This window comes from Aphis gossypii, chromosome X, assembly GCF_020184175.1.
Source record: "Aphis gossypii isolate Hap1 chromosome X, ASM2018417v2, whole genome shotgun sequence".
NCBI classification, from domain to species: Eukaryota; Metazoa; Arthropoda; class Insecta; order Hemiptera; family Aphididae; genus Aphis; species Aphis gossypii.
The window spans coordinates 49,683,242-49,704,923 of NC_065533.1; the positions used below are offsets into that span (position 1 = coordinate 49,683,242).

General features: G+C 24.2%; 2 protein-coding genes across 2 annotated transcripts; one reads left to right on the forward strand and one right to left on the reverse strand.

The window, feature by feature from the left end:
- The first annotated feature begins 481 nt into the window (after positions 1 to 481).
- Positions 482 to 3,672, forward strand: LOC114132587 (ATP synthase subunit e, mitochondrial). The gene is made up of 3 exons (XM_027998089.2): positions 482 to 667; positions 2,803 to 2,959; positions 3,414 to 3,672. Exons 1-3 carry the CDS (start codon positions 620 to 622, stop codon positions 3,464 to 3,466), a joined length of 258 nt encoding a protein of 85 aa, XP_027853890.1. The 5' UTR covers positions 482 to 619; the 3' UTR covers positions 3,467 to 3,672.
- LOC114132574 (tyrosine-protein phosphatase non-receptor type 4) lies at positions 3,538 to 14,727 on the reverse strand. Its single transcript, XM_027998076.2, has 18 exons — positions 14,387 to 14,727; positions 11,350 to 11,533; positions 11,129 to 11,257; positions 11,011 to 11,053; positions 10,683 to 10,850; positions 10,495 to 10,615; positions 10,342 to 10,429; positions 10,109 to 10,261; positions 9,767 to 10,026; positions 9,356 to 9,526; positions 8,745 to 8,889; positions 8,236 to 8,403; positions 7,966 to 8,086; positions 6,874 to 7,131; positions 6,621 to 6,734; positions 6,314 to 6,549; positions 5,476 to 5,760; positions 3,538 to 5,257 (listed from the first exon to the last, which is right to left on the reverse strand). Exons 2-18 carry the CDS (start codon positions 11,500 to 11,502, stop codon positions 5,171 to 5,173), a joined length of 2,700 nt encoding a protein of 899 aa, XP_027853877.1. The 5' UTR covers positions 11,503 to 11,533; positions 14,387 to 14,727; the 3' UTR covers positions 3,538 to 5,170.
- Positions 14,728 to 21,682: the final 6,955 nt, after the last annotated feature.

Sequence of the window (21,682 nt, forward strand, 5' to 3'; positions counted from 1 at the left end):
ATTATAAAATAAGAACCAGAAATTAAAATGTATTAATCAAATGGCAAGAGGTAGTAAGAATAGTAAGATAAGTACAATGATTGAGTTAACTACTTAACTATTTCGATGGTGATAACTGATAGAGGCTTGTAATATAAAAAAAATGACGAACATAAAAATAAAAACACTTTCAACACAATCATGTACATAATAGGTAAACATTTGAAACAGTATTTGATATTTAGTAATTAGTTACCCGGTTTCTGAATGATGCTGATGAGCTGACAATTTGAATAATAAAAAAAAAATTATCAAATTATAATTTATGAACACGATCACAATTTTCAAATCATTTGTTATGGCGCAAAATTACGTCAACTAACGTAAATGTACGTTTGTGTTAGAATGCGTTCGTCCAAACATAATATCGTACGATAACATCTGACCGTCGGGTTGGTACGACTGGAAGAAAATCTCTTCCCCACTATCAGATTCTAGTGTATTAACATTTAATTTTTTCATAGCCAGGTGACAGACTTACACCCAAAACGCCATCAATCGTGGTACTTGCAAATTTTTTGCTACGCCGAGAAAAGATTATTGACTTTTGAACGCAAACTTCGTCCCATTAATCGTCAAAATGCCGCGAGACTTTAAAGCACCAGTTAATGTATCGCCACTTATCAGGGTAAGTGTTTATTTTTTTAGCCGAACCATTAATTGTCGATGCGCTCGAAAATGTGCGGTTTACCATTTAAACCATTGGATCTATTTTAGGTGTATTGTTAAAAAACACTCCATTAGTTTTTAAGAGCTTTAAATTATCTTCCCCCGATAAAGAGTAGAAACCCATTTCTGTTGATCTACGAAAATCAAAATGCTTACATTCTTCTTTATCTTTCGCACCGAAATGTTTTTGTTAATATCAATTTCCTTACCTACCTACTTAATTAGATGCAATCAATGTGCACCGTTAAGATTAACCTGCTGTAATATTTCTACATACTCCATATTAAATGAGCTGAAAAGATTTCCAATCATTTAGATGTATGTTCATGATGTGTAGGTATTACCTGAACTTAAAATTAGGCTCACTATTAAAAGTTCTTGATAATGATTACTGGATATTAAATGCTGTACTATACTATCATTTTCGTTAAACATTTTTTTATAATTGTACTAATACTATGAATTTTTTGTTACTAATGATTAATATATAGGTCATATTATAAATCGCAAGCTAAGATACTATTGAGTATAAGTACTAGTTTAATTCATATAAATTAATAATACATAACTGTAGATCACCTCATTTAATTCAAAGATTTAATTACATAATGTTAATAAGTATTTAAGTACATTTAAAATGTTTATATATTTATATTTATATAAATAACACTTTAAATGTCAAGTGAAGGTCATTAATAATAAATGTTAAAGGCAAATAATTTGTTTTTTGTGTAAGTACCTAACAAGTTAGTTGATTAAATAAAAATTATATTTCAGTTAAGTTTATCAATAAATATAGGTATGAGATATAACATGATTGTATATCCTTTTCGCAGTTTTCACCCAATGTGTATATCACTTTTCTAAAAATTACTTAAATTACATTAAAAAATTGCTCCTATAAACGGCTTATAAATACTTTTTTTAAAACATGAATTTATTCACTCTAAATAATAATAATAATATCAATTCAGCAATGCATAGGAAATTATAAGCTATTTACTTTAAATATATATTGGACACCAAATGGCATCAAACATGTTGCTGAATGAAAGTCTTGAAGCTAATTAGTGTCAGTACGCGGTCCATGTGTTAAAAGAAAAATGTGAAAATAATATTTAACAGTCCAACCTAATCCCTGTGTGCATGTTTATGAGGTGAAAAAAAGTAAAAAATTATACATTTATGTATTTTTATATTATAATTCAAAGTTGATAGAATTAAAATTTACCCATAACATCAATTGTAAATACAAGTCGTTAAAAACTATTGAGTATGAAATAGATTAATGTACTTAAACACTAAACAATAATTATATTTTTAATACTTAGAATTAGGGGGGAAACATCTGATATTAGTCTTGTTTCAAATCTCTATAGCAAATATAAAAATTAAAAAAATACTTAACAACTTAAAATTAACAAATTCTACAAATCTGATTAATCCTTAATCAGACATTAAAATTAATTAATTATTACTTAATAAGATATATTTCGTTCAATTAACATATATTAATTGTTTGAATAAATTATTCAAAAAATTACTAATATTTATTTGAATTATTTATAAAAAATATTATTAAGATAATTTATTATTATTTAATTATATAATTTATTAATATTATAAAATATATTTGATTTCATACTATATTATATTATTTATTTTTTGCTCATATATTTTTTTTTATAATTACCTCTCAACAACCATTTCTCACCCAATTATTGAAGCAGAGAAACAACTTGTATACTTAACACATGCATACAGTATAATATATTATGACATTTTTTTTAAATTTGGAACATATAATATGAAAATACTTTTCTTCTTACAAAATAAATTGGTTTTTTCATATTAAGTACACTATAATATAATAGACACTGTCACAATAATACGTCATTGTACAAATAAATACCGTATTAAAAGTTATTATTTATTATTCAACTAGTAAAACCTACTGTTTGAGCTTTGTTGTTAATATTTATATATATATATATATATATATTATATATATATATATATATATAATATATATATATATATGTGTGTGTGTGTGTATGTGTTTAAAAACTACAAATTATATTTATTGTTATTCAGTTTGGTCGATGGAGCTTCCTGTTGTTAGGTGTAACCTATGGAGCGACTAGACACAGTTATCTGCAAAAAAAAGAAGATAGATCCAAGGAAAGCCGTCATCAAAAGATTGCTGAAAGAGAAGCCAGGATTGCTGCAGAAAAGAAGAAATTTGCTGAAGGTGATTATTAATTAATATTAGCTAACACAATTGATTATAATAATATACAACAAAATTATTAGTGTTTAAACTACTTAAATAATTTCTAGTTCAGTTATGTTGTGACTTTAGTTAATATGATCTAAATTTTATGTTCCCTGCAGAAATAAATATAATCTATATCTTTAACCTAGTCTTTTTAAATTTTTTTTTTTATCTTATTCTAAATCTCTACATTTTATAAATGTTTTAAATAAATTCTGCTGTACTTTATAAATACCATATTTTGGAATTGTATTTTTAACAGCCAACCTTTTTTCTATGGGTGGTTAGTGGTACTTCTTACTTACATAAAATTATATACTCATTGGCAACTATTGCAAACTAAAGCAATCTCACTAAAATGTATACTACCACAACATAACTTGAGCTTTAAATGAATAGTGTTATTTATTTGTACTTTTAATTGTTACAGATGAAATTAAAAATTTGGACGTTATATTCAATCCACCAAAGACTGTTGCATAAAGTACGAATGGCAGACGTTTAGATTAAAAATACTAAAATGTTGTCTAATTGATATGTTCTGTATCCTATAGTTAACATTTTTATGTTTCTAATTGTAGTTATTACTCCACATAAAAATAATTTAAATGTGCAAATTAAATTTATTCATGTAAGAAATTTGTATCGTAAAATACTCTAAATTCAAATACATGTTTTCTTAGAACTTATGAGATTCTTTTATTGAGTAATAAAATATATACATTATACACATATACCACTTATGTTTTAATTAGTGTCAAATACAGTAGAATCTTGATAAACCAGCAAATATCAAAATAAAGGATTGCTGAATTAATGAGGTTCACATAAGACCACATTAATGTTATGAATATATTTAAGATGATGCTTTTAATCTTATACTTGGAATTATTTAAACACAAAAATACTGTAAATCAATAAATAGAATAGACTTAAATGTACAGGAGTATTGAATAGTCTGAAAGTCTAATACAATAGGTACATAATATGTTCTTCAACCGAGTTTTTCAATAATCATTTTTATTAGTTATGATGACATGCAGTTAATTTTGTATTTTTTTCCATGAATATAAAATACACTTGTATTATAAATGTTCACAATTTGTTACTAATATTTATATTAGTACAATATTTCAATTATTAATTTATTAGCGTTTCATTATAACAGATATTTTTGGTTTTTATAAACTGTGTATTTTTTAATTATTTCTTATTCTTAAGTGGAAAATGACCATATGACCATTTAAGATGTGATACTTTTCAGACACAAAACGTGAACTAATGAAAAATAATTATTAATTACTATACTTTGTTTTTTGATTGTTTCATTTACTGAAAAACATTTACAAGTTTATACTAACATATTAATTAAATACATTTATTGATATTATAATAGTTTTTATTTAATAGTTACATTTAAATTATTTAATACTTATATAATATAAACGTTTGACTTAATTATTGTATAAAGGTTCTTCAAAAGTTTAGTGTAATTTAATTTCTTATTATTTTAAGTGGAATACAATTCAATGTTTGTAGTAAATTTAAACACAGACATCTAAATTTGTGTAATTTGCTAAAAAGTGATAATATAAAATGTAAGTGAATACATATTAATATTTTAAAACATTGGTTTAAAATCATATAATATTATAATATGTATTTAATAATAAATACTATATATCTCTGAAAATAATTTTAAAATCTATAAGTTATAACATAATAACAAATATTTTTATTTCATTCAACACAAAAATCATAGAGCTTTTATTTATAAGCATTTTCTTTTATTAGTATATAATCACAAACAAAGAGTTTATAATAACACACAAAGAGTAAATAAATTACATACATATTTAGAGCACAGTAATACATTTATGAAAAAGAATAGAATTAAGACAATATTATGAAATTAGTAAATGGTGTATGTATAAAATACAAATTTAATGGGGGCAAAAAAAATGGTTAATTCAATAAGGAATTATAAATAATTAATCTAATAAGAAAAATGATTGATGCTTATTCAAAGTCAAGTCATGGTACATAATATAGAATATTGATATAATACTCAATTTTTCTACCGTTTAAATGTCAAAAAAGGAAAAAGTATAGGTATAAATAAAAATAAAATAAATAAATAAATACATTTTTTAAAGGATAATTGCATTTACCAGAAGACGGATTATTTTATTGTTGACTATATTCCGGCAATGGTTTCACAATACCCTGTGTAAATGCATAATGTATGCAACTGCATACAAATTTATATTGATTCTAAAAAGAAAAAAAAATATTAATTAATTTAAGTATTAGTAATAAATAATAGTATATTAATACATCAAATATACAATTTCAAAATCACTATAGTATATTTTTAAAATTATTACATAATATGTGAAATGTCACACAGATAAAACATACCTTCTTGCAAAAAATGAGTAATCAACATCCAAATTTAATGTATATGTATATTCATTTGAAAGTGTACTTACTGAAGTTTGTACCATCATAGCTCGTTGATCTCGCATTTGTCGGACAATTTCGAGTGGATAAACAGGTTGACCTGCTTCTATTAAACATAATGCAGTCTCTAATAAAATTATCACTCCTGTACGTCCAATTCCAGCTGAGCAATGTATAATAACAGGTTCAACAACACCTGCACGTTCTTTACGCACAGCTCCTACTAAATTTAACAAGCGATCTGAATCATCTGGTACACCATGATCAGGCCATAAACTATATTGAAGTTGTGTAACAGATCTAGTTTCATTAGTCTGAAAAATACATTTAAAAATTTATTATGTATAGCTCATGTCCATAAATAAAACTAAACTTATAATTATTGTTTAAAAGAATATGGTTTATTAGTTAGTTAGGATAATAAAACAATTTTGAACTTAGATTTTTTCAATATCCTTACATTCATTAACTAAAAATCATAAAATATCATTTCATAACATTATTTTTACTGTAAAAACCTTATTTTTATATTGTTTAATATTTATCCATTTACGGGAAATTTTTGATTGAAAAAAAAATTCAAACATGTATGAGCGGTACATGGAATTTTGATGAGTGATGACTAATATAATTTATTACCAATATTAGATACATTCATGCACATTTAATTAAAAATCAATTTGTAAACTACAAATTTGAAAAAATACATAAATACAAGAAAAATTTAGTTTTTATTTGATATTAGAGCAATTCAATATAATATTTAATTAATGGAATTAAACATAAAATACTAGTAATAAATTAGCTATTCCTTGTAAAATAGGAACAAATAAAATGCTGTTATGATGTCTTTTTAAGAATACTCACGCTTGTTTCAGTTAACTCTATTTGTCGGTAAACAATAATGTTAGAAGTATCAGTTTCTTCAGACACTAATTTTAATGTTATATTGCTGTTAACTTCTAATGTTTCATTGATTGGTGGCCAGTACTTAGCACATTTTTGTCGGCCTTTTTCAACAAGTGCAGTAACCATAACAATTAAGGTACTACGAGATTCTAATACCATACACCAGAAATCACTAATTGTTGTTTGAAGTGGTCCTATAAAAAATAAAAACCATGAGTAAACTCAAACAACAAATAACTCTTATATTTAATATGTATTTACTAACCTTGTGTTGCTATGTATCTGTTAATGATTCCTGAACCCGGTATTTCCATATTTATATAGTTGGCATTAATATAATCATGGTCTTGATTTTTGATAATATATCGAGTTATATCATCTGAATAATATTAAGAATTAATAACATTTTTAATCAATAAATATGATTTGTTAAATATTTCATTTGTAACAATATATTAATATTTTTTTTCTTTACATAAATGTATTTTTCTTGTCTATAAATCATAAATTATACTTACAGGGAGCTATATCACGGTATCTATTTTTATGTATATTTTGAGTGGTTCTAGCATTATCCATAGGAGTTTCTGGTTTATGCCTATAGAGCTGTTCAAACTGTGTTAGTAAAGATCCACTTGCTAAACCATCTCCAAGCAGTAATATAGATTGAACTAATGGATCAGATGACATAACACTTGGTGGAGATTCTGGTATATACTGAAATAAAGGTTCCTCTTCTTTTTCTTTCAAATCATCATCATCGTCATCATCATCACCTATACATTATAACTTATTATAGAAACATTGATTTTTCTACATTATAAAGTATTATACTACATTATAATACTTAGTAACTAAATCAATATTTAAATTTGTACACTTAGGTAACTTAACATAATAACTGTCCATAAATCCCAATGTTTAATTAGAATTTATTGATACAATTACCAAAATTTAAGTAAAAACATATCTTTATAACATAAATTTATAATTTATTTTTCAAAAAATTATGGGTACTTATTTTATATTGAACAATAACATAAATTTCAACTACAGTGATAAATAAAAATGTATTACTAAATAAATTTTTAATACATTATCATTATTTTTATTTTTATTATATGTCTTATTTTGGCTATCCAAATTTATAATTTTGATTTTAATTCAACTTCATAAGTCATAACACATTTTAATTACATTTTCTACAAATAAATAAATATTAAAAACTAATTTTACAAGTTGTTAAGCAACATAAACACTAATTTAATTGCCCACTAAATTGTATTAAGAAAAATATTTAAAAAGCAATAGTTATTATTTTAAAATCTTTGAATATAAAAAAAAAACTTATTCCTATGCTTATTCAGTAGGATAAATAATATCCAATATTTTTATTTAAAAATGTATTAAATATTAAACAATTTAAATACTCTCTAATTATAATATTTTGTAAATTGAATTTAAAAACAATCTTTTTTTATTTTATATAAGGTAGATAAATGGATCAATAAATTTTTCTTGATTGATTTTATAAATAAAAGAAATTATTATATAAACATGATGATATACAAATAACAAATTAATAATAAAATATATCTTATGATATTTACCTTTTTGTTGGACAGTTAAAACTAATTTTCCATCATGTTCAACATCTCTAGCTGCTCTAATTAAATTTACTACATCGTCATGGACCATCTCACTAACTTCTTGTCCATTTATCATTAAAACCTAAATTATTTAATATTATTAAAATTGTACACTCAAGTAGTATAAATAAAAGTATAAATAACATTGAAAAATAAAACTTAGAAGTTGAGTGAACAATATCAAATTAAGTTTTAAAATAGGTACTAAGAGAATAAATAAAATATACTAACCTGATCACCTTCACAGAGTTTAGGTTGTGATCGATAAGCTGCTGTATTAGGGACAACTCTGGACACAACAATTGGTAATCCTAAATCTGAACCACCTCTTACATTAAATCCAAATCGCCCTTCCTCATCAGCATTCATATGAATGCAAACAACATTATTTTCGCAACCCTGTAAAAAATACGAACTAAATTAAAAATAATAATTTTTTATTTATATAGAATTTAAGTCTAGAGTATTTGAAAATCAATTACCAACAGTACTATAAAATGGGCATGATACATAATATTAGTATTAAGAAATAAATGTATATTCAACAAAAATTGGTTAACCTAACCTATACCAAAATTATTCAATGGAAATAATATGTCTTTCAATAAAAATAATTTAAATTACTCTTATTGAAATAATCTATGTCATTAATCACTGGTTAAGTTTATTAACTGAACAAGTTTTACTAATTTAAGTAATTAGGCACTATAATATAATATTGTATAGTTATAAATTATTACCAAAGAAGATTCTGTATCATATGCAGGAATATCATAAATACTACTTGACATGTCATCATCAACATAATTTCGGCCAGTTGCTGCTAATCCAGTTCCACTACTACTACTACTTGGACGGACAGCTGAAGATATAAATCCACCTTCACTATAAAACCATAATTTAAATGTGAAAATAAAATATTACAATAGTATTTATTTAATTTAAAAGAACAGTAGCATCAGTAAATAAATTCATACAAAAAACCATAAGCTAGGCAGTACTTTTTAGAAATTATTTCTTAACAAATTTAATTCTTTTAAGAAAGATATGATCATATTGTAAAGCCACTAACAGATGAAATTTTGAAATTATTATGCTGAATGGAGGTTATTTTAAGATAAAATTTACTAATTAAATCATATTTTAAATTTAATTGTTTTTGATTTATTGAAAACAAAATAAAAATTAAAACTAGGCTTTCAATTGATTTACAAAACAACCTCTTTCAAAATCCTTTTTTTATACGTATAGAATGGTTTCAAAAAATAACTTATAGTTTATAATAGTTTAAGGTTTTTTCCATACAAAATTTGACACTGCCGTTTCCTTCAAAATTATATTTAACACTTACTCATCTGATACAAGTGATGAATTTGGACCCCAAGCAGGTCTTGGTTCTTTATCGACTGACTTTACTTTATTATCATGTGCTCCTTTAGAAGATGATTTGAGAATTGATTTTGTACTCTTATTTTCAGTATTGTTGTTAACCGGTTGCTTAGAACAGTATTTACTTTTAAATCTAAAAACAAACAACTTAGTATATAAGCTTATTTTATTTGACAGTTTAAAATTTTTCTAAATACATTTTTAACTTCTCAACTATAAAATATAGTTATTACTTATAAAACAATTTTAGAATCAAATACTATTAAATAATTAAATATAATGCCACAATAGTAGCTATTTTACAAGTTAATTAATATAAATTATTATTGTTTAAATTGTTTAAATGATAAAGTATAAATAAAACAATAATTACCTAAGAAATGTTCGGTGAGGTCGTGGTTGTGACATACGACTCTCTTCTATTGTTTGTATTTCAGTTCGTCCAGAATATGAAAACCGGGAACCTAGAAGAAATGGACCTGGCAACAATCTTCGAAATCCTCTATTATTTGATGGACAAATGGGTTGATTTAGCCGGAAAAATGAATGATGTTCAACACAAGATTTCCAAAGATGTTTAGATGAACGATATGTCATCATGTTAAAGCCCAATACAGTATCATAATTTTCAGACTGTAAACAATTGAATTTTTAAACTTTAATATAAAATATACATGATATTAATATAAAAAATTCAATGTATAGTTTTTTTTACCATTTCTCTTCGTAGTTGAACAAAAAAATGTCTTCGCTTAAATGATATTTTTACTATTTTAGCCCATGATAATGTATTAATACGAATATTATTCTGGAATACAACTAAACCATTACATGTAACTCCAATATCTAATTCTTTATCAGAAGAATCCTGTTATTTAACAAAATAAAACAATTTATAATTTTTAATGGTATGCTATTTTTTTAATAATTTATGATAAAAATACCCACTTTTGCTTTGTGTAAATCAACACCATACATATCTAATCTCTTTCCATGATCCAGAAAATTAAATTCAGCATCTGCAGGAGATTGGCCTCTAATAATTAAAAAAAAGTTTATAGTAAGCTTATATTTGTTTTTGTATATTTATATATAATTTACTTGTGTAATTTATGTAATTCAGAAATTTGATTTTCCAATTGTTCTGTTTGACCAGGAATAAGAACCATACCAGATATATATCCAGGTTTATGTTCTTCGGGATGATAATCTCCAAGTTCAGCTAAAACATTAAATTAATATTTTATTAATGTTTTATAAATTAATTAATTTTTAAAATTATAAATTACATTGAACAGTGTAACTGGCGAGAAGACACGCAGTACTTGGAGACACAAGAAGTTTTCCATGTAAAATATCTTTTCGTAATTGTAAATACAAATGATAACGTGTATATTCTTCTTGAAGTTTACTTGGATCAGACACATAAAATTTAACACAAAAATAAAAAAATCCTCCTGAAATTATTAAATAATATAATTATTTATTCGATAATTTTCAAATTAAAACTATTAAATTCATGTTTTTTTTAATAAACTGAATCATAAAAGAAAAAACATTAATTATCATTGATAAATAATCTATGTAATAATAATAATAATAATAATGATAAATTACCTCTCATTTGTTTTTTAATACTTTTTTTAGGATTCAGCCATCTCTAAAGATAATAAAAAAGCAAAATTTTAGTCACAATATTAGGTAAATTTCATAATAATAATAATGATGAGCATACTAAAACATCTGTATTTGATACAGATGGAGTTAACCCATTTTCAGTGAATTGTAAGCCAAAATAATCTTTTTCAATTAATTCTAAATGTTGAAATACTGCTTCTAGTAATGCTTCACCTTTAGCTCGTTTCTAAAAATTGTATTTTATTAATATAATACAACAACAAGATTAAATGTTAGTCATAATTTAAATTGAAAATGTCTACTAAATACTAAACTTACATCAAGTTTAAAACAATGCTGAGTGTCATCAAGAAATACAACAGTAGCATTAATTGACTTTAAGCGACCTCGATCAACAGCCAATTCGGTAGCACGAACATTGTATGTGCCACTCGATCCTGCTAAGGTTCTTCTTGACACACCTTCTATCATTATACGTCATAAGTAATCCATAAGAAATTTTCTAAAAACATTATTTAAATTATATTAATGCTTAAATTATAAATATAAAAGTCTTAATAATAAGTATTTAATATTTATTAATCATTTTTAAATAAAGGTTTAAACTTAAAATTAATCTGAATTAAAAGTTTTCAATGCATAAATAATACCGTAATGTTAAGTTAAATTTCATATTTTCATTACATTTTATTAATATATTTTAAAATGAAAGTATTAAAATACTTTCATGAACTAAAGTTCATAAAACTAAGTAAATGCATACATAATTGATAAGATTAATTTTTCTACTTTGTATAGATTAAAAAGAATATTTGTTTATTTAAAATTTATCAGCACACAACCTATATAGAATTAGTTTGAAGAAAAATAATCTTAGTTAGAAACTCGCCTGTAATCTGTTCTTTAAATCCATCATTGTGTCAAGTAGTGATACTTAATATTTTAGCAGTCAACTACGTGCACACCAATGATGAGGGTATAAATTATGTATAATTTTCCTTTTAAAATTATATTTTTTAATTTTTTATAATTCAGTTTATCAAATCTCAGAAATTCAATTCACTTGTATACTAAAATACTAATAATTAGTAACAAATACTTATATATAAACCCTAATACTATAGGAACAGCATACAATTATTGAATTCACAAATTAAATAATAAATATTATTATAATATTGTGATTGCTAATCATCAACAATAAAACTGTGCTACTAAAAATGTTTATGACAAGTATTTGTAACATTTTTCACAACAAGGTCATTTCATGTAGAAATTTGTATGTGGGAGGACTAGAATTTATTCTAGTACCATGTAAAATAAAAGTAAAGCCAAACCCAAGAATTCCTGTATAATAGTTATAATTTGTCTCAATTTTCTTAATGGGAGATAGTAGTTTATAATTGTTATAAAATATAATTAAAGCTGTAAATCAGATATCTAATATTTTAAACCATTAAGCAAAATTATTTAATTAAAAATTACTGAGCTTAACTTACAGTCGCCTATATTTTTTATTTTAAGATAATTCTCAAATTTGAAAAAAATAATACCTGTTCCAACATCCATGTCTTATTTTAATTTTATTGAATTATTTGAAGCTTTTTAAACTTGATTACAAACTTGAAAATATGTAAAAAATTATGTCATTCTAAAATTTATAGCTAAGGGCTTATATTATATTAATTTACTATTATTTATTTCACTCTTGAACATTTAATAAAAAACTATATTTTTAAACTAACATTAAGTATAGTCAGAAAAAAAAATTACATATTTGAATTTATATGTTAATATAATAATAATACCTATAGAACATAACACATGAAATTATAAATTTTATATATAGTAAAGTAATGTAGCTAACCTAACCATGGCTAAGATTCAAGACTTAGAGCACTAACAATGTTCGGAAAACATAATTAATTTTACCAAAACAATGGAAAAAAAACTTTTTATTAATTTATACATTTTCAAGAATGGTCAATTCATAATATTTTAATATCAATAAATTGATACATATTATATTAAGTACCTGATTAATTTTTATTTAAATAATAATATGATAATTTTCTTCCCGGAAAAATACAAAATGGTTAAGTAAATGTCAATATCAATTTTTATATATTATATTATTATAGAATTTAAAATGTGTTAAACATATTTAGTAAGTGTTTATATTTAATGGAAATTTTAAAATGACTTTGAGTTATCAACATAATTATAATTAGTAAATAGTAATTGAAAGATAATATGTTAATTATATTTTTACGTATTTTTATTAATCTCCAAAAATGGAATAATATTAAATAAAAAATAAACTTATATAATATCAGGTATATATAACTACAGCTAAAGTTAATTGACATACAATTATATTAACATTTCAAATAAGTAATAATAAGGGCTATACCTTGAGGAATCTTTTTATTTGTAAATTTAAATTTAAAAACTTATAAAAATATCATACTATAATTAATATAAGAACGTATCAATAGTAAAAATTTAATTTAGATTTAAGCAAAACATAAAATATTATTTAATGCAAATATAAATCAATATAATATATAGTAGCATTTAGTCTTATAACTAGGGTTAGCAACCACTACACCTTTGAAATAACATTATCAATATGCAGTAATAACAATTATTAATAACAAACTCCTTTACTATGTATTGGACTATATCTTTGTTGTAAATAGTTTATGAATAAGGTTTCAAGTTTCAATACTTATCATAATTCATAAATATAAAATCAAAACATTTATTCAATAATCTACAATGATTATAACTTATAACTTATACATTTTAATTGTAATGGTTATAGTGTATGTTGTACATATTATAATATTTTGTTAGATTAACATAATAATAATGGTTCCAGATGTGTAAAAAAATATATTAAATGATACTGATTATATGAATAACATCTATAATGGTAATTTTATTTATGCACACTATAATAAATAAAATAAAATAAAATAATTGAACAAGGATTTTTACTTAAGATAATTTACATAAAATATTTTTGAATGTAATTTTAAACTGACTATAGCATAAGCATTTTTTTTTTTATAAACTTGAAATTTATTTCATTTTAGAATACTTATGTAATTGTAAAGAGTATAGACACTTTGCCGAGTTGCATAAATAATCATCACTATACATAATGAATTATTAGTATTTTGTCCATTAAATTATTCGATTTTTCGCACAACCTGGCAATAGTCCTTTAAAATGCTCATATAAAAATCCATATAAATAGCGAATGTTTAAATAAAAAAATTGAACAAAATTATAAAAATAATTAATTGATGTATAATATATCTATAATATAATATTATTTATAACTAACCACAGATAAATCACTGTTGATTTTTGATTGATGAACGTACAATGCTCTGAGATCATGGCTGCATGCAGATGCTGTGATGTCGAACGTTTCAAAGATAGTCTAATAGACTGAATAAGTTACGATTTAGTAGTTTGAGCAAAAAGCATCTGACACAATATTCGCAAAGAAACGACATATCAAATGCATTGTTAAGCAGTAAAAATCGCTGTTCGATCACTAGCTATTGAGTTGCACTGGTGAAATGAAATTCGTGAGAAACCGTACGTACTACCGTAACCTCATGAATGAATAATTAAATATAATAGTAGTGAAAAAATCCTAATCGCGTACAAATCAAAAACGAATGAAATAATTTTATAGTAAACAAATAATAATAATAATTTATATCACATCATTCACGTCGTTATCTTAATAATGATTTTTATTTATTTGCGAAAAAATGAAAAAAAAAATGGTCGACAAAAACGGGGCGTTAGCAGTTGATCGACTGGGTAACCACTAACGTTGTGGCTTGCGCGAGTGGTCGTTTTCCGTTTGGTCGACCGTGAACATTTGACTGTTCGTCACTCTGTCGTCTTATAGTTAACGATAGATTATCGTGACATTTTGGTTATAGTACGGCATTTTCATCGATGGGTACCGTACTTCCGTACCACTGCGGCACTGCGGCACTGCTACAATATTGAAATTTGAAGTACGCTGTCTGTCTGGCGTCTTCGGTCTGCGACAATGCGTCACTGTATAATGTAAAATGATTATTATAATAATAATTTATATTATGAATTTATGAATAATATAATAATGGATAATGATTTAACACGGCTGACTGACGAATGACGACGTGATGATAAATGATAATAATAATAATAAATTAATATGTAATATTATAATTTATTAAAATATATTTATGACATCGTTGTCACTTGTCTATATTTATTCAGACAAATGATGGATATTAAATTGTTATTTTTAAATTTCTCCTAACCTAATGAAGATGATTCTTTTATCGAATATTTTTAAATCTATAATAGTTTTTTAAATTATTTTCCTCGAATGATTTACTTTCGAAAAAAACACCATTTTATTAAAATTATTATTGTTCATCGTTGTAATTTTTTATAAGTTTCTTACCGCTTTGAATGAAGCAGAATACTCCTCGGAGTATTTTGGTGTAGGTATAAATTTCCAAATTCGGACGATTAGATATAATCTATAATTCTGATAAATGTATTAGGTAAATGCGAAAGGAATTGCAACTTCGAAGAAGATATAATTACTATCTGTGAGTTTAATTATATTTTCCGATCCTAAAATTCAAAATGTAGGTACCTACACTATTTTATTATTTGGTAAACTTTTCATGTATATTGTATACCTTTACCTAATTAATAAATCTGATTTGTTTTTGTAAGATCATTGCAGTGCCGTAACTACCCTCCGTGGCGCCCTTGGCAAATTTTATTTTGAGGCTTATTTTTGTTTTATTTCATAGGTAACTATCTATAATTTTTATACAAATATAATAATATTACATTTTTACGTGTTAATCAAAATACTGCCATATTTTTTTAAATAATCGAATCTTAAAACCAAGTTACAAATTTGGCACTTATGTCTTCCACCGCTTCTGTCATATAGCCGGGTCTAGGCCTTCCCCTTGGCTCGTATTATTAATCATTATATTATAAATTAATAAATAAAACGCCACTTTGATTTTTCTTTGAGAAATGTCTATATTAGCACTTATTTAATTTTTAAAGTTATAACACTAATTAAAAAATATATTGTTAATATAAACATATATTTTTTATAAAAATTAAGATGGTTTATTTTGTTGGGTCCCTCCCATGAAAAATTCCTGGTTGAGCCACTGTAAGTTGTACCTACTTAATTTGTGAATATTTTATTTAACTATTACCCACTTTATATGCTATATAGATACTAGTTAGGTACTAAGTACTAGGTAATATATCACATTATTTTAACGATAGAAGCAATAAATGTTTTTCTAAAACATTTTTATAACATTTTTTATAGCTATATCTCATATATCATACTAATATTGGCTTACATTATAAGTAGTATAGGTACTTGTATGATAAATGTATGTTATTATTTATGACGCAATATTGATGTTGAATAAAATGCAGTATACCTTTAATTTTATATTTTAAAATCTATTTGAAATTATTTGAAATCTATTGTTTTAAGTTTAAGGTGTTAGGAAAAAATTAACTTTATTGCATATTGCTCTTTGCTACACGCTACACCTTCCTATATGCGATACGCCTTTTTTCATTTGCATTTTTTCCTCGTGCTTTTATTTCATTTGCTTTTTTTAGATTCTTAACGAAGTGATGAATGTATTGATTTTACAATGATGTGTGTTTTTTTTAATTTTTTTTCTTTTGTGTCTGTGTACACGATAACTTGTCGAAATACTGCTCCAATTTCAAACTTCACGGGTGATTTCTGAAAGTTCAACACTGTAAGTTATCCATGAGTTTTTTTTTAAATACCTATAGAGAAAACTGAAAATCTCATAATAGGAAAAATGTTATGATCGTTTGAAATTTAAATTTTTACGTAATCGCGTAAATTATCCTCAAACGAGTCTTAATATTTATTTTATTATAATATTCAAAAAGTATAAGCCGTAGATAGAAACTTGAAAATTTCACCAATTATTTAGCATGGTATTTGTAAAATTTATTTTTCAAAAAATTTCACTTATTTCAAGGCTATTTATAGGCATTTGAAATATTCGTTTATGTTTAGTTTTTTTTTTTTTTTTAAAATATCGATAAAAATTTTTGGCCAAATCAAATACCTGAAAAGTTTCTCGTAAGTTAATTTTATAGTGATTTAAAAATTGAAAGAATACATATTTTAGGTAATACAATAATTTTCATCAGTCTGACTTACCATAATTGTATTAAAAAAGTTGAGCGTTGGCCAATTACAAAAAAATGTATCTAAAGTTTAAATTTTTACAAAATCAAATATTCACGTGTAAAATACTAAATAAAGAGTGTTTATACAATCAAATAATTTTAGATTTTTGTTATAATTAAAAATTACTAGCCGTAGCAACTTGAAACGTACACCAGTTGTTTAAACTTTAAATTGACATTTTCTGTATAATATTTAATTTTAGGGTATTTAGGTCATTAAAACATAAACAATCTTTAACCCAGTGGAAAATATATCCTTGGCTGAAAAATCATCTTCATTTAGAATCGTTTTTTGTAAACAATGATACCTATCAATGGATTCAGAATTTAAATTTAATACATCCATTATAGTGACCTATACTATACAGCAAAGCGTTTCTCACACGATCACCAAAACCTTTTGTTTTTTTTTTAATTATCTTTTTTCCTAGATTCCGGGAATTTAAATTAGTTTTTGATAAAATCGATTTCTTTATTTTAATATACTTAATTCAAAAACGAATAATCTTAGAAACATGACATTTTTACTAACTTTTTAGTTTTTATATTAAATACTTTTTTTTTATTTTGTAACTTTCAAAATATTTTGATTTTCTTCAAACTGTTTATGCAAAATTGAAATGTTCAATTTTTTCAGATATGTTGTTTTTGGATATCTACTTTAGTTTCTATCTGTAATTTGTGGAATCGATAACTTGAAAAAAAAATTCTTAAACTGTATTAATTGCCCAATTTCTAATATATTTTATTAACTATACTTCTGTAATCTGTAATGATATATACATTATGAATTATGATATAGGTATCATTATTTAGATCTAAGAAAATAAATAGAATAATATCTACACAGCTGCACAAACAATAATTGACATAAAATAATTATTATTGATTAAATTAGATTTAAGAAAATTAATATAATAATATCTGTACAGCTGTACAAACATTAATTAACAAAAAAATGGATCATTATTGATTAAGTGATTCTTAGACTTAAAAAAACGAATAATCTTTGCAGCTGTATAAAGTATAAACATAAATTATTTAATACATATTATAACAATAGTGACAGACGAATGATTAAGGCCGCTATCTGCAAATTCGGTTACAAAGGTGGCATATCAACATCTATAAAAAATAAAAATGGATATTAGATACGACAATCAACACGGGGTTCAGTCATTCACGCTCACCTAACGTATTTACAACAATTATTTAATTTTCTGTTAATTTTTATAGATGTAATAAATTTATTTTACTGTAACTATAACTTTCGATTTGTCTAATGTCTAATACAATATTTTAATTTGTAATATATCTCTTTCTCTTCTAATTATTCTACACCATTTACTATATCAAGTTGGAGTAGTTGGACAAGATACACTTTTGGACCACAAGTTAGTGAAAAATACGAGTATACATAATAATTATTCTTCGTACATTACTACCACTATGGAAGGAAAAAATCTCGTACCCATATTATTATATGTCAGGGGTGGCCAGCGATAAGAGACTCGCGAGCCACCAAATATATTAATAAATACGGAAGAGCCAAAATGTAAAACAAAAGGTCATATTATTATATATGTAATACATAAATTCATATTAAAAATGTTACGATAAGTTGCGAGCCGCAAAATTCTATGACACGAGCCACATGCGGCTCGCGAGACGCAGTTTGGTCACCCCTGTTATATGTATACCTATAAATTAAAATAATTAATTTTCAATCTTCCATAAAATTAATAAAAATGTAAAATAACTTATTAACTAACAATTTATTTTATATAACTAAAATGAAATAAAAAATGATCAATTAATTTAAAATAGTGTTTGCTCTCAAACAAATTAAAAAAACATTTTCTTGTGAAATCACAGTAATTCAAACGGAACACATGCAATTACTTGTTCTTACAGATGCCATGTTTTTAAATAATTTTCAAACAAAATCCATTTCTCCGCAAAACACTAATTTAATTGCTTACATGAATACAAAATTTGTATACATCGAAAAATTTTTTTAAATCAACGATAACCGCATTATATAATGACTTATTACAAAAGCTTAAACAATTATTACAGAAAAGGCTTACATTAGTCATTAGCCTCAAACAATCTTCCGGAGTTTGCGTTTATTATGGGCGGAGGGCCTGGATTCACAGCCATCAAGCACACTGAAATAATTTATTTAATTAAAATCAAAAAAGTTAGTGTCGACGTAACTAAAAAAAAACTCTTGTTATAATGAATTACCAGTCTTAGGTATACAACAACCAGACATTTTACATAGCTCCAAAAACACATTCGTCGCAAAAATATGCAGGAACAAAAATTAATTGTAATTTATTAAATCCACCAACATTCAATTTAGATGGTAATTGGTATGGATTTTTCCCTAATATCCAGGAAATAAAAACACCACAAAAATTTAAACCAAATACAGCATGGACATGGACACACAAAAATTTAGACTTTTTAATGAATTCCGGCATATATATATATATATAAAAGATACAATGAAAGCTTTCCAACAACATATTATACACCCCCAAGAAGTGGACGCCGTTAAAAACAATATAGTTAGACAGTCCATGGATTATATGATACAGTAAACCAAGGTATACAATTCAATAGACGAACACACACTTGGAAAAATGGTGGAAGATAAGTTATTTAAATTATGGGGCTGGTTTAGAACAATTTGGAACTTTTGTGTCGAGGCTAGGGATATTTGTTGCAAAAGTAATATTAACAACCATTGATACAGGTAGGTATTAATATTCATTTTTTGTATCAAACTTTTGGATGGAGTACAAAGCTTTTAGCATGTTTTTTTCCAGTATTATCCATAAAATAATACTTCAATCTCATAAAAATATGTACATTAAAAATCAAGAATTTTATGAAGGCTCGTTAGAAATAAAAAACTTTCAACATTCTCAAAATAAAACCAATGTCTATCCAAATTTACAGCTTGAAATGGTTTAAAACTATCAAAATTAAAAATGAATATATTTATTTAAAATTTAAGTAATAAAAATATGTATTGGTATCAAATTTATTTATTAATTTATATATTTTTAAATTTGTATAAACATGAATTATATTTGTAATTATTATGAATAAATTATATTGATTATATTTTATTAATTGTACTATTATATTAGTTGACGGCAATAAACTATGTTATTTATTATTATTGAATCGTTAAAGATGGTTTTCTATTTCGGCATTAAAATAAATACCTACGTACAACATACTTATACAATATACTTGTTAGTTGTTAGTTGTTATGTTATTAAGTACTTATTATAATATAATAATTGGTATACCTACGTAATTGTAACCTTTTTACATAGATAATTTATACATATGACATATTTCATTAAATAAAAATATATAATATATAATATTCTTGTATTATTATTATTTATTTGTTATCTATGAATATTAGTATTTATTTAATAAGTTATAAATTATACAAAAAAAAAAAATCTTATGATTTAATAATTAATTTTTATCAATCTATTATGTCATTACAAAATATGTACTCTGTTATTGCTTGTTGGAAACGTAACTATCATTTATAATAATTAGTAAGTATCATAGACATATATAATATATATATCTATATGTCTGTGGTAAGTATCTAATAATAATAATAATAATAATAATAATGTATTAAACACCAGACAGAGAGTCGACAGACGCTTCCGAGAATAGAATAGATTAGAGAGCCTAGATAAAATACGTAGGCTCTCTAGAATAGACCATGCCGATTAAAGTAAATTAGTGAATATAATTATATACATATATATATTATATAATATATATTTATACATAGATTATGCATTATACACAATACATAGCCAAGAGGGTATAACACTTTGTTGTACAGTTGGTAGGTATCGAGTTGACTTCACTCATGGAGTAGGTCACTATCTATAATGACAGCCGATAGGCATCATTGTATCTATATGAAAAATGATTCTGAAAAAAACGATTTCTGAACGGAGATGATTTTTTAGCCTAGGATATATTTTTCATTGTGTGGTGAAAAAGTTGGTTTAATCAACAATCAACTTCTTTTATAATTATAAACCAAACTTAAGGAAAATCTCGTATTAATACCCATGTTTGATTTCTTATGATTTTAAAGAGAAATATGGCCAAATTTAAATGTAGAAGAACCCGAAATTAATATTGTTGAGTAAGTTGAATGATATACCATTTTTTCACAACTCTAAAATGTATTGTGCTGTTTATAAGTTTGTTATTATTTTTATGACTATAAATTAGTGATTTATAAATTTTTTTAAGTTATTCTAACTTGTTCACAAAAAGT